Source organism: Dromaius novaehollandiae, chromosome 7, assembly GCF_036370855.1.
Source record: "Dromaius novaehollandiae isolate bDroNov1 chromosome 7, bDroNov1.hap1, whole genome shotgun sequence".
Lineage (NCBI taxonomy): Eukaryota > Metazoa > Chordata > Aves > Casuariiformes > Dromaiidae > Dromaius > Dromaius novaehollandiae.
In genome coordinates, this window is record NC_088104.1 from 13,402,014 (window position 1) to 13,416,708 (window position 14,695).

The window sequence follows — 14,695 nt, forward strand, 5'->3', positions numbered from 1 at the left end:
ATAGACGGGGTATTAAAAAAAAATAAAACCAGACACAAATAATCCATGCAAATTAAACTGTATTCACCTTTCATGTCAGAACTGCTTCCATGGCCCTTAAATCACAGACATTTTAAAACCAAGTTTAAAATTCATTCTCGAAATTGTCATGCAATCCACCTGCATTTTACAATTTATTTATTTATTTTTACTCCTTGTGACATTGCTATCAGTGCACTTCTACCTAGCAATTTACATGTATTTTATCTGAGTAGAGTTTGATGTGTGTTATGATGAAAATGTCAATGGTCTAATGATTAAATTGATTTTTTTCTTCCCTTTTCCAGAAACAGCATAGCTGCCTCAGCAGTGTGTGCCTTCAATCTGAGTGCCATTACTCAGGCGTTTAATGGCCCTTTCCGTTACCAAGAGAACCCAAGATCAGCCTGGCTGCCAACGCTAAACCCCATCCCTAATTTCCAGGTACTACTGCTGCCCTGCGTTTACTTTGGTCCCTTTTATGTTCTCTATCATTCCACTGGGTTGATCTGTGTGGGGCTCCTTTTTCCGGCTAGACCCATGGTACAGATAAATGGTATTCCTGCACATTTTAGGAGTATTTAAGTCTGTGGAACTTTTTGCCATATGTTGTTATTGAGCTCAAGCGCTTCATGTGATGCGTGGCAAAAATAGAATGTTTTTACAGATAACATGGATGTTTGGAGTTTATATAATAATGAAGAGTTTAAAATACCTGCTAGCTAGAGATGATGTTCTAGGTAAAATGGCTGGGAGGAAAGGTTTGCTCAGGATATGCCATTGAACACCCTCCCCCTCAAAAAACCTTTTAAACTGTTTTCTGAAACAACCAGTACTGGCCTACAGTGGGCACTGTGTTAGGCTAGGTGGACCCAAATTCTGACGCAGTAGAGGAAATTCATTGTTGATACTTTTATATCCTGACACGTGAACTTCAGGAATGTGATCCTCACAAGCGGACATACAGGCACCTCCCCACCAAAACCTGCAGACTGAAGGACTGGAAGCTGAGGATGGACAAAATCAGACTAGAGTAGAGACGAGCTTTTTTTTGCTAACAAGTAAGGTAACTAGGCATTGGGACTGTGTAAGGATGTGGTTAATATTCTGTCACTTACTAGGTCCCCTAAGGCTACAAATGTTTCAGTCCAAGATGGATATCTTTCCAAGGCAGACACACTAAATCAGCCAGAAGTTATGGACATGTTGCAGGAGTAACCAGTGGAAACTTGTGTCCTGTGTTGTGCAAGAGGGTACACTGTGGTTCCTTCTGGCCTTAAAAGTCTTTGTATTTATGAATGAGCAGTTTTTCAAGATTCTGAATTACAGCCAGTGTGCAAAAATATGGAACTACTTCCGTCCCTTTCTGCCCAGATTCAGTCAGTGCAGTGCGGAGTATGTGTGTGACCAGCCCAGCAAACCTGAGTCCTCTGAAGCATTAGCCTGTTTTACAGCTCAGTCCCTTTCCACCTGGGAAACCATAGGGACAGCAGACTCTCCTTCCTGTCCTTGCTCCCCCCAGGTGAATCCTTTCAGCCCAATTGTGTGAATCTGGCTCTCTCTTGTTAGTGCAAAGGTGCTGAGGCTGCCTGCAAATGCCATCTGCCCTCAAGCTGGTGATGTCAGGGACCTTCCAAAAAGGACTCTGCAGTGAGCCTAAAATCACTGCAAGAGCAGATGGGATGCAGATCCACTCTGCAGGCAGCTATATGCTTGGGTTTTTGCTGAGGGACCTAACCCTGACTTCCCTGATGGCACTTGAGTGGGGACTTATGCCTGTACAAGGTGGGGCAAGTTTGTGCTTTTGGTCACCCCCTCAACTAGGTGCACTCAAAACCAAGAAATGAAGCCTCACTGAAGGCCCAGCCATGCCAAACGCTGCCAGGCTTTTTTTGAATTTGGAAGGAATATTAAGGTTCATTGAGAATCAAGGACTTTCCGTCCCTTGCTGGGCTAACCCGGGAGGAGCAGAAAAAGGACTTTGGAAAGAATTTCCATGTAGTGAAAAGTATCAGATAAAATGTGGAGTGTAAAGATTGCAGCAGCAAGATGAAAGAAAAGGGTCAGGGAAAAATAAGGAAAGTAAAAGGAGGTATGTGGCAGACAAAAGGAAGATTGCAAGAAGAGATTAAGATGTTTTTCAAGTACATGAGGAACAAGAGGTCAGTGAAGGGCCTTTAGGAGATGACAAGGGTAATTTAGTGACTGAAGAGGCAGATATTGCAAAAAATTAGATTAAGTTTTTTGCCTCAGTGTTCACAAAGGAAGATGAGGGAAGGATGCCAGAAATACATTTTTTTTCTTGCAGAGGAAGGAGAAATACTGAAGGATATAGAGGATCAGAGCAGTGCAGATAATCAGGAAATTAGACCAAAACAAAATAAAAACAAACCACAGGGATGCTGTGTCAGCACATGGGCTGCCAATAGACCAAAAGGATTATCTGTGACTTGATGAGAAGAGAAAACAAAACTAACAATGACATTCTGGCCACCAGGACTCCTTCTTCAGTGATGTTCTGGAAAGGAAAAAAGACTGGGGAGAAAAGTATCCAAAGCAAGACAGTCATGTAAGTTAGAGGGAGAATAGGGAAGAGGCATCAGAAGAGAGAGATCTAAAAATCCTTTAGAACTTGGGATCAGGCAGTCATGAAATTAAAAAAAATACTGAACATATTGGAGGACAAGTCGTAAAGCCACTCTCATTTCCTTGGTCTGAGTACTCAGGAGGATGCCAAAGCTGGTAAGCAAATGGCCACATTTGTAGCTCGTGTGAGTTAGCGTCACACTGTTCAGCTACTTCAAACAAACCACAAAATGGTGGTGGAGGGTTTTGCACAAAGCAAGTTGTGCATAACTGTGTCAAATGTGTTTGATGCTGAAATAAGTTCTTACAGGCTTGGCAATTGCAGGAGTTAGTACACCAGCTGCTAGGATCTGCGTTTATTGTGTAAATGTGAGCTAAATTCCTTTGAACTCATTTTAGCACATCGAAAGAGCAGCTCTGCATGGCGCACCTTGGAAAGGCAGTCATGCTGCAAAGAGCTGCCTTGATGCATATCGAGTGCGTGCACATGGGAAATTAGTACACAGTAGCGGTAGTGCTGTAAATCGACATCCTGATTTGCAGTACACTAATTTGCCTTCCAAGGAAAGCCCAAATACCTGGACCCAACATGAAGAAAAAGAAATCTGTGTGTTTTCTAGTGGAACTTCTGAGCTGTAAGCATCAATTAATGAGAAGTAAGGTTGTCCCGTGGACCAAGTATGGGAGTGGGCAAGAATTCCGATTCTGCCACTGACTCTCATTGCATTGGGTGGGATAAATAACCAGTCCCCCAGCTTTCTTTTGGAACAATGGATCTTCTGCCTGCCATACATGGCAACGTGGGGAAGAGTAGAGATCTAGCCTTGGCTACTGACATGGACAACAAAACTGCATTGTGAATATAATCTTGCATTGGCCTTTGAAAATACTGAATTCTAGACATTAGTGTGAGATAGAAACTCAGACCTTAAAATGAGATATCCACCTGGTAGGCTCTATGCAGATGCTTAAAAAAAGCAAGATGAACTCTCTTCTTCCTCTCCATTCTGGATGGAAGGGAGTCAAGTCCTATCTCTGTTCACCTGTTGCTGCTTGAGGCTTAATGGACACAGGTTGATCTGCCATTCTCTGTGAAGATAGAAGAGCTGCATGTGGGGAGGGGGGGAGTTACTGGCTAACCTACCTTTCTTAAGATGAACCTGAAGAGGTCTGTTCAGAGGGAAACACATGAGAGAGAAACAGTATGGTGAGCTAGCTTTGATGCAAAATCAACCATGTTTTCAGGGTTTTTTTAATCTCAGGTTTTGTGCCTTATACAGAGTGAGATGCCAGGTAGAGTTGGAAGATTATTTGAAAGGCTTCAAGGATTTCTTACCACAAAAACTTCTTTTCACTGCTAGCTTTAAATCTCTCTTTCTACCACTAGCTTTAATTCTTTCTTTTCCTCTTCAATTTGTTAATTCCTTTTGCCCTTCTCCTGGCATGCTGCCTCCAGGGTATCACAAAGGAATGATCACTACATCCCTAGTCAGTGGACCAACTGGGAGAAATGTTTTCGTGGAGTGGGCTACTGGCCAAAGCTAGCTGTTATCCAGGCTCTTCACATAAAGGGCTGAATCCTGGGAGCCTCACACAAACCCCCCAGCCCAGGGAATCAATAGGGAATGGGTTTCCAGAAGAATTTCAGGATTTGGTCTTGGGCTGCCTGAGTGGGGAGAAAATACAGGTGCTGAAGTTTGATCTTTCATGTCTAGTGTGGGACGCTGAATGATGACGGCCCCAATGAGAACCTGACGGAGAGGATCCTTCAGGATGCGCAGCGCTTGTTCCTGATGAACGACGTGGTGCAGCCAGTCACTGTAGATCCGTATGTGACTCAGGACAGCATTCGATTTTCCAAACTGGTGGTTGATATTGTTCAGGGGAAGGATACTCTCTACCACGTTATGTATATTGGGACAGGTAAGAGCATAAGGGCTTAAGAAAGTTCTCTCCACTTGTTCACAGAACTAGCAGCCCTGAGAGCCTGTTTGTGCCATCATTGCACAATTGTCGTTCAGTATCGTTTTGGCAGAAAACTTCGTGGAAGTTAGTTTCCCTGATTAACTTAGAAGTAGGATGGAGGAGTTGAGACAGAATCCCAGGTGGACAGGCCATAAATCTCCAGTGCGTTTAAAAACAAGAATAGCAGACTTCTCCCTTTTATAAAAACATGTCTCAACTGATCAGACTAACACGTAACAATAGGGAAGAGCGAAGGTCACTGAAGTGCTCTGGGGTCTTGTATGTGTAAGTTGCCTTGCTGTGCTATAACGTCCTGATCTCTCCATCAGCAATAATAATACTTAACCTCCAGGCTTGCTGCGAGGTTTTAGTAGTTTCTTTCTTTGAAATTCCATGTGCCTGCTGGTGTAGACTCCCAGGGGCTTTCGGGGGTGCGTAAGAATGTAATGCAGATGGGGAAACCGAGGCAAGCACTTTTCTGAGGTAGCATAGTGAACCAGTGGCAGAGTTAAGCATCTGATCTGAGTCTCTTGGTTTCTACTGCCATCCTCTAATTAGCAGGACACTCTGCCTCTTCTGAAAAGCACAGATATCTTGGATAAATGAAAGATGCTGAAGAAGGACAAAGTGTTATAAATGGTTGTCTTAGCCCATGTTCATGCTAATGATCGAAGTTAAATTAAATGTTTTGATTAATCAGAGCATATGGCCAGCCTCATGGGTATAATGTTTTTATCCTCTATTGCAGAAGCCTTGACTTTAGGATAAGATGGATTGCCTCCGTAAGTGTTAGTTTAATCTCACATCTGAATGCAGAGTCACTGTCTCGTTCTCATGTTACCACCTTCCAGGACTGGGTCATAATTTATCTAACTTTTACCACCACTTACTTCGAAAGTGATGGTTTCTGAGGCATTCTAGTAACACTGCCACTGTGTGAGTCTCCATGGAAGCTGATTATGATGAGAGGACTTTACTTCAATGAAAGTATGACATGGTTCTGCCATTTTTAGATAGTGGTACTTTCCTGGAGGTGTCCAGTTACAAAGCCAGGAGAGGAGGCTGGGATTCGAATTCTGTTCACTTCCTGCCTTGGACCATTTGTGTGGAAAAGGGTTCTGCCATAACCTTGGCTTCTCATTCACACTTGCTTTCTGGCCCTGGTTAGTGGTAACTGGAGAATAAGTTCTGCTGGACCTCAAACTTTTAAAGCATTCAAATGCTTAAGTAGAGGCACCCCTGAACACAAACCCCAAATCTGAGACACACCAAGCCCAAACTTGAGTCTTAATCTTGTTCCGCTCTTCAGGCTCTGCCAAGTGAAGGAAAAGCTACCTGTGGCAGCCAACCTTGCCACTTTAAACTGTAAACTACTTTGGCACCAGTACAGAATAGTTATCTAAACAGAAAGATTAAACTCAGGAGCAATTGGTACAAATAGACCTGTTTGGGGGTTTTAGTGAAAAATTGTTTGATTGCCCCCTTTTCCCTGGCAGAAATCTCCCACAGTTTATCAGATCCTTAAACTTTTTAGTCAAGAGCACTGTGAACACTGACATGTATTTTTCCGTGTATGCACTGCTCATGTCATAAAATCCCCTTGTCAAGTTGGCAGGACTGCTTCTTCCAGAAAGAGGAGCAGTTTGATGCTTGGCCCATGCAGTCATTCTGGTGGCCTCTGAGATTGCCGGCAGGGCCGCTGCATCTGATGTCACTTGTCACAGCACCAAATGAGACCGATCTGCTCCATGAACCAAAGGAAGTATAGACTCAAAGCACTAGAAATGATCCCTACTATGTCAGATCACCTTGTGTAGTTCACTGGTAACAGGACCAAGCTCTTTTTTTTTTGCCTCGGTGCTCCAAATGGGAAATATTTCCAGGAGCTCATTCTGCAGATGATTCACATCCTTCTGCTTTCCGACTACAGTGTACTCACAGACAGTTTATGTAACGTCTGAGAACTGTTTAAGGATTGTACCTATGTAGCTGGGGCTCTACACACCATGGGCAGCAGGCGTGTTTTAAAAATAACATAGAAGTAGGTTTAAAGCAGCTGTGTAAAGAGGATATTAATATTTAAGTCTTTGTGCCTGTATGAAATCAAGTCAATGCCTCCAAGATTTACCTGTGTCTTGTTTCTTGTTCCATTAGAGTATGGGACCATCTTGAAGGCACTTTCTACCACTAATAGGAGCCTGAGGAGTTGTTATTTAGAGGAAATGCAGATTCTCCCTGATGGACAACAGGAACCAATCAAGAGCCTCCAAATCCTGCACAGTGACAGGTCGCTCTTTGTGGGTTTAAATAATGGAGTGCTAAAAATTCCTCTGGAGAGATGCTCCATGTACAGAACAGAAGGGTAAGCAAATTTACAGCTCTGATATATTCCACTTCAACTTTAAAAGAAAAGCACCAGGGAAACATATTCTAGTGTGGTTCGTTTTAGAATGTCTTTTTTCATCACCACCAGACAGAAGACACTGGTGAAAGTGCATCTCCTGATGGATGTACCCATGCCAGGAGCAATGAGAATAAGCAATATTTTTTTCATAAATATTAATTAGTCCTCGTCAGAAATTGATTAAAAGTTTACCAAGGAAGGACTTGCAGTATTTACTCCCCCCTGCCCTTTTTTTTTGTTTGTTTTACTTGACATTTCAGCGTTGATTTTATCAACTCCACGTGTTTTGCTGGTGGGTCTTACTGGCTGTACGGCTGCAGGCTCCTGAGTCTGGGTTACTGCCAGCTGATCCTGGCTTATACAAATGATCACCTCTCGAATGTCTAATGAGGCAGGGTTGGGCTGGCTAGCAACTTTTTATCGCTTTTAGAAACCAATGGCTCATTTCAACTATGTGTGACAGTGCTTACACCTGGATAGGTGCCATGTCTGGATTGCACCTGTTAGAAGGGGTAGGAAAAAAACTTCTTTTAATTGTCAGTCCTGGCATCCGGGCTGTTTTCCACCCGGCAGTGAGTGCAGAAATCTTCTATACTCAAACATATGCCCTCTTTCCAGCAGGTGAAACAGTATGATACCAAGTGATTGAGATATGCATTCAAATGATCTCCCTAAGTATGTAGTGGGTCGGTGGGAGTAATTGCTTGTTTACATCCCTAAAAAAGCTCTTCCCTCTCCACTCCTGCCTTTGCCTTGCTTTCTTTGAGCAGAGTTTTGTCTGAAATTGATATTCTCTGTGCTAGACGAAAGGAAGGAATTTGCTAGCACTGTCTAAACTGGCTCCCTCTGTCAAGGTCTGCTGCAAAATGTCCATGTTCCTACTGTCAAGAAGCCTGATACAGAAAATGTCACCGTCATTTTATTTTCAACAAGTAGAGTTTATCTATTAGCTTGTACTAGTCATGTCTGTCTAAATATAAAAATGCCAGCTCTTTCTATTTTTGCTGAACCTCTTAATTATCCCTTTCAGAAAATATACCTCGGTCATTACTGCAGGTTTGACTCAGAAGTGCTTAATGTGTAAAGGTTTAGCTGCGTATACAGAGAGGCTGACACAGAAGTGTTTAGTAAGAGAAGGAGTATCACAGCTGGAAAATGCCACCCCATCCTTAGCCCTTAAAAGCAGAGATTTAAAAGAGTAGAACATAACAGCTGTCCTCTTCAGGCTGTCCTAGAGAATTTCAGTGTGAGAATATTTATGTGCCTGTATACATATATATGATCCAATTTCAAGAGCACCGAGTTCTTTTTTTTTTTTTCTTTTCCTAATCTTGAATTCAACTTTCCAGTAATTTATAGATTGTGTCTCCGTTTCAGCCGGTGTAAGTACTTTGTGTGACACTTCCATTAAAACTCGAATGGTGGAGGTTGGCTCACCTGCCTGAGACCTAGGGACAAGCGGGGCTGACGTGGCAGTGCTGGAGGGCAGAGCAGGGGGATGCACCACCCAGGAGCACCAGCCGCGCAGGACCTGGAGGCCACAGCATGGCCCCTCACTAGTACAACTTACTCCAGCAAAACAGGCACCCTGCTCCAAGGAGGCCCCCTTGCATGCTGGTGGCCACAAGCAGCCTGAGTTTTATACATCGTACAGCACTGAGTTTTAGCTGGAGTTACCAGGAAGTTTGTGTGGGAAAGTTGTTTTTTTCTAAAGCAAATTTTATGGAGGCATCTTCCAATGCAACAAGGAAGCAGTCCAGCTCTTTGAGGGGACTCAAACCCTTCCCCATTGACTAGCTTCACGACACTTCTAGGCAATTTAAGTCAGTCGCTGGGCTATGCCAAAGTACGTGTGCTGGGACCTCCCGACAGCAGGGTAGGTGTGTGTGTTTGGCGGTGTGGGAGGTCAGGGTTTGCTGAATTTGGGTGCTGGCCAATTAGTGTATTTGTGTTGATTGTAGTGGATCCTCTGCCCCACAGCTGAGCCTCATAGAGGGACTGCACATTTGAGGGGCAAAACAGGAGAAAACTTAGGAAAGCTGAGGAAGGCTGTTGTTTATTTTTTGAGAGAGTGTTTTTTTTAAAGGTAAGCTTTTTTTGTAGGAAATTTGGAAACCTTTTTCCCATTAGCAACCTGGCTGTGTAGGTGACAAGTCAGCCTGGCCTCCTTTGTATTTCTTTCAATGCTGAACTGTATCGAGAGGGATGTTTTAATTTCCGCCAGTGCATTCCACCTGGCACTTCTGCGGGGCTGTGATTTATTGCTTATTGTTGTGCCTATGTTTAATACATGCTGATACACAGCCACCACGGGAAGAAGGACTCCCACCCCTGCAACACCCCCCATTTACTTTTTTGTCATGCTGTGACTTCTTGACTGGCTTCCCTGAAAAGCTCCGGTTTCAGCAATTTTTATAATCTAATCGTTTTGATGGGGGCTCGGGAACCTTTGAGGTGGTGGAGAATTTGTGCCTCCCAGGCAGGAATACCACAACCCTGTTTGTTTTCCTTGGCTCTGCCTCATGCTATCAGGAAACTTTACCGCCTTTTACACCCTGGGGGCTGATGTGGGTTCGCGATTGCTGGCTTAGGATTCCTGCCGTCACCCTGCCTTCTCCCTTCTCCCTGGGCTGGGCGATCGTGTATCGAGAGAAGATTGGTCCTGGCATTGATCCCCTCCAGCGCTCCCTGTTGCTGTGTTGCTTTAAAACTTTGGGGCATGTTACCGAGGCTCAGAGATGGGGCAGAGGAGAAACAGCAGGGAAGGGAAGAGATGGCAATGGAAAAACGTTTCTGCCCTCTCCTTTACTGTTTGTTTATTGACACGGCACCAATTGAGTCTCTTAAATGGAGACCGGTAACTCAGCCCCGCATCTTGATGTGGTTCGTTGACCCAAGATATTTCTGGGTGTCTAAACAGCGCTTTGTGTGTGCCCACTGACCTGTCTCAATCTGTCTTTTCAAAACAGCCAGTCGTAGCAGCAGGGCAATGGGAAGACATCTGTAATGTCAGCTGCCCAAATTTACAGGCTGGACTTGGCTGCAGGGACCCTGCCTTGTGCGTGCGTTTTCCTACTGTGCTTTAAAGCTGCCATTCCCCACTCTCACTGGAGAGTTTTAGGAAGATGTCCAATGTGAGCAAAACCTACAAGCCCTTTGAACGTGCAGGGCGTTTTGAAGGCTGCTTTGCTGGGTGGTAGCTTGGCTGTGCTTGCTGCTGGGTTTTGCATGGCTTTGAAATCTTTTCAACCTCCCTGCAATTTTCAAATGAGCTTGGATTTCTACCTCAAGTTGCCCCCAAGCTTTGGGGAGGGATATCTGGAGAGTCAGCATTGCAGCTTTATCACTGACGTCCTCCCTATCTCCAGAATGTGTCTGAACAAAATCCTAGATCTGAATTCTGGAGGAGGTGAGGACTTCAGATCCAGACCGTTATTTTCAGGTGGGGCCTTCTGTCAGGGTAGCTTAATAATTATTTTAAAGGGTGGGGTTAAATAATTCATTTTAAGAACAGCAGTGAAACAGGCAGGAAAATGCACTTCAGCGCTGCCCCTTTGCAGCATCGGGGCAGCGTGCCTCTGGTGCAGCAGGATGCTGCCACTGCGCAGACCAGCCACCCTGAGGCCAGCCTGGGAGTTGTAGCCATTTTTGATTATACATTCAAATAAGCAAAAGAAAATGTGCTTGGGAGCCAGACCAGAGCCTCTCCTGAACACCCACCTTTTCTGCTCTCTCCTGAGCGATTTATCGTAATGCACTTTATATTGATCTTCATTCGTCCCTCTTCCCCCTCACAGTTTTCTGCATAAAATCTGTAGTTTGCATGATGTAGGTTGTTACTGAGGGTGTACAGTGAGGTCCTGTGACTGGTGTGTATTACAGCAGGTTGCGGGGGTATTACATCGGGTCGACCTTAAGTCGGTAGAGTTGCTTGTGCTTCAGAGGCTATGGGGAGAACCAGACCCTCTTGCGTGCAGCCGTGACTCTCCCCCATCTGCACTCTGCCGTTGCAGGGAGTTTGCTAATGAGCAATGCTGAGCTTTAGTTGTCCTACTTGGCCTAAATTCTGGTGTGCGTCCCCTCCGGCCATGTTGCTTAATGCAAAGCTGGCAGAAATGACTCAGCTGACAAGTACTCTTCTTTGCTGACTTGCGAACTGCAAGGAACACAACTCACCTCTAAATAGGTCTGGGCCAGTGATCAGACAACTAAGTACATACGGGTGAGCAACTCCTGAAATGGCTCCAGGGACTCTTAGGGACAAAAGGGTCAGCAGCCACAGTAAAGAAGCACAGAGGTTTTTTTGTACTCTTTCTCTCTTTTTTTGCTTGCCTTCCAAAGTACAAAATTGGAAAACTGCAAGCATGGTTTCTGTACCACTTCCATGCCACGTTTTAAGGGAAATATCTGAGATATTGCATGATGGATTTTTTTGGTTGTTATTGGTTGGTGGGTTGTTACTCTGTCTGTTTTGGGTTGAATTTAGCATTGTAAAGCCAGACTAGTTACAGGACTACCAGATTTCAGGAAAGAAAGTGTTGGGGAACTTAATCAGATGAATCAGATGAAGAGGTCTAAAAATATCCAGTGTTGGGGAAGGAGTGACTTGAGTATGGGCTGGAAACCCTCTGCCCTCCTCATCACAGTGCCTGTAGTTCCTCCAAAGACAAACAAGCAGCTGTTGTTGGGTAACATTGTGGGAGAGAAAATGGTAAGGGAGGTATGGGGAGGAAATGAAGGAAAGACTGCTCAGTGGAGCCCAGCAACTGACAGATCATTTAGGTGACCCTGATGGTAAGACTGATCGGCAAAGACCCTGATAATCCAGCCACTTCCTCCCAGTGGAGTTTGTTGAAAATCTGGCCCACACTTTTGAAAATCTTCTCCTTGAAGGTTTTAAAAAATTTCCAACACACTGAGCATCCTTTTAAAAGCAGATTGTTCAGAGGATGAAGGCAAATGGAAAGGTAAGAGCCTACAAAAATTTGTAAAGCTTAATCATCTATTTCCATCTGCTCTGGCTGATATGGTCTCTCCAAGATTAAGGGAATTAGCTAGTTATTTTACCACTAATTTTGAAAAGCTTTGGAAGGCTTCATAGGCAGAAAGAAGAGTGCTCAGCCCAACCTTTGGTCATCCATAGTCTCCAATAATAAAGCATAATAAATCACTAAACATCTGGTTTGACATTCTGGTTTCATTTAAGTAAATGGCAAGACTCCCACTGACAGCAAATGAAGATATCAAACAGAAGCATGTTCACTAAAGCTCCTAAAAAGAATAAGGTTTGGTAGATGAAATGGATTTGTGTTCTTTAAATAGAAGTACAAAATTATACCATTTCTTCTATCCAGAAAACACATTTGCATGTGCTAGCAGGCAATTACTCCCATTTTATTTAATGTAGCTGCTTACATATGTAAAGTTAAGCTCATCCATACTATTTACAAAATCTGGACCTTTAAAGTTTAAGGGAGTGAAACAGTTGTAAGATATCTGGATTTTAGCATATCTGGGTTTAGCATATGAAGAGTTTGGGAAAGGAATGTGTCTCTGTGTATCTAAAATTGAAGGGGGAAAAAAAGGAGGGAGGGCAGGGTAAACAAATGTAGTAAGCAGGGGCATGTTTCCAGTAAGATGCCAGAGAGACTGGTTTTCAGTCTCATCTTATTTAACATTATCTTTAATAGCATGGAAGAAAGAAAATAGCATAGTTTGTAGACGGCACTTAAGTATGACAAAATCACAAATAATAGTGAGGAGAGAAATACAATCCGAGCAGGAAAACCAGCAAGAGGCTGAGTTTGAGGGACAAGCCTTTACTGAGATTGCTGCTGCTTGCATTACCAAAAAAGAGAGGACACAGGAGGAAACAGTGAAAGGGGCTCTACTCAGAACCAAATGAATTATTAGATTTTTCCCATTTCTGTTAAACACACTGACCACTAAAAAGCATTACATTAATGTTAAGTTGTCCATACACTTTTACGCTCCCACTTTTAGCTATGAAGTATATAAATGTCCCCAAGTGAATGGTACCGTGGCACTAGTGGGGTTTTGTAGACATGTTGTGCTGGACTCCGGGGTTATACAGATGCTGGAGCAGATGCAGGTCACCTCACAATGAGCCAAGTAAAATAAGCAGATTTCAGGGCTCCTGGCTTTTGTTTCCTTACTACGATGACTATGTTGCTAATTTTGTTTTGGGGTGCTTTGCTGGGAGGGGAGGAAAAAGGGGAGAGGTTGAAAGTGCTGGGGAGTTTTGTTTGTTCCTTAGTTTTGAAGAATATCTCTCTTGTGACTTAGTTGGTGGGGAAGACCAGGAGCGGTTTAGAGTATGGATCCTTTTGCCTTTAGCAAACTGGCTTTAGGCCAGCTCAGATCAATGGTGTCTAAAAGTCATTACCATCTGACACCTGCTTGGTGGGCTACGTGAAATTAGTTTCAACGCAGTGGTGACTGACAGAAAAGCACGTACTTTTCTTGGAATACATAATGTTAGGATGACATTGATGCTACTGTTATACAAACAAGATTAATAACTAGAGCTACCAGCGAGCCCCAGGGCAGATATCCTTTGCCTCTGTCGATTCGTGCAATTTGCTGCTATTATGTCGTAAGATTTGTATTCTAGGCAGCGGTCACGTTCGGAGCTGTGGCTCCTCATGCAAAGAGCCTACATCTTACTGCTGCCATGGCTGGTTTGCTTTCATGTCTCAAGTTTTCAAGACAACAGTTACAGTATAAAACACAAATGTGTCCTTCATGTTGGAGAAGCCCAATATTAATACCAGATGAATACATTGCTACAGATGTGTCATTAACTTTTTATTAGGAGATGTGCTATTTTACCTGTTTGGGGAGAAGGAAGGGTCTGGAGTCAGAGAAAATTTGTTGTTGTACTTGAAAGGATCAAAAGAACATATAAAATACATATGGCTCACAGAGAAACATAATATTGTACTTGGTTCTATGTAATGTCTTTTACATGTCAAAATACCAAAATGTTGTAGATCTACAGGAACACTCTAGTGTGAAAAGGAATAGGGCTAGATTTCAGGAGTATCAGTTTAGTTAAGTAATAGTCTCTCTTGTTAAATAGTGGAATTGATATTGCTCGATGGTGTTTTTATAACTATGTGGGGAAAAAGCAACGGAGGATATAGCAAAAGGACCATTTTGCCACTTACTCAGTGTTGAAATAATCCTACATTGGGCAAGAGATCTGTTAGATCCTTAGGGATATACTAGATGGTCTAACACTTATTTGCCTGCTCCAACATACATTAATCTACAAAGACTCTGTCTGGTTGAATCTACATCTTGTTGAGCAGAAAATAATTACCCAGAGCTTAACAAAATCCAACTTTGACAAAGGAGCTGCTTGAATATGGATTACTCTTTGCAGCCTGGGTGACAACTGTAGACAGTTTTCAGGTTTCTTTATCATCACTCATGTCTCTAAGTTTCCTGCCTTTGCAGGTGTATTTCCCTTCCTAAGTTCCCTCTTCTAGCATAATTTGTGTCCTTAAATCATCGTCATCTTCCAGAGGCTACATAAAGTGCCTTTCTCCGTCCCTAGCACTGGACTTGCTCTTGCCTAAACCACCCTTTCTCCTTTATCCACCTGCATCACTAGACTACAGGAATTTACTTGTTCTCACAGAAGTCTCAGGTCTGCAGCCACGCAGCTGAAATGCGGAAGCAGAGCGCATGGTCACC

At 43.5% G+C, this 14,695-nt stretch overlaps 1 protein-coding gene across 4 annotated transcripts in view; it reads left to right on the forward strand.

Moving 5' to 3' along the window:
* The window catches only part of SEMA5B (semaphorin 5B), a 273,437-nt gene that overhangs the window by 206,404 nt on the left and 52,338 nt on the right, over positions 1-14,695 (forward strand). For all 4 annotated transcript variants that reach the window (XM_064514705.1, XM_064514704.1, XM_064514702.1 and 1 more), the window contains 3 exons: positions 327-462; positions 4,320-4,527; positions 6,724-6,931. In XM_064514705.1, coding sequence (XP_064370775.1) covers positions 327-462; positions 4,320-4,527; positions 6,724-6,931 — 552 coding nt within the window. The remainder of the gene's footprint in view (positions 1-326; positions 463-4,319; positions 4,528-6,723; positions 6,932-14,695) is intronic.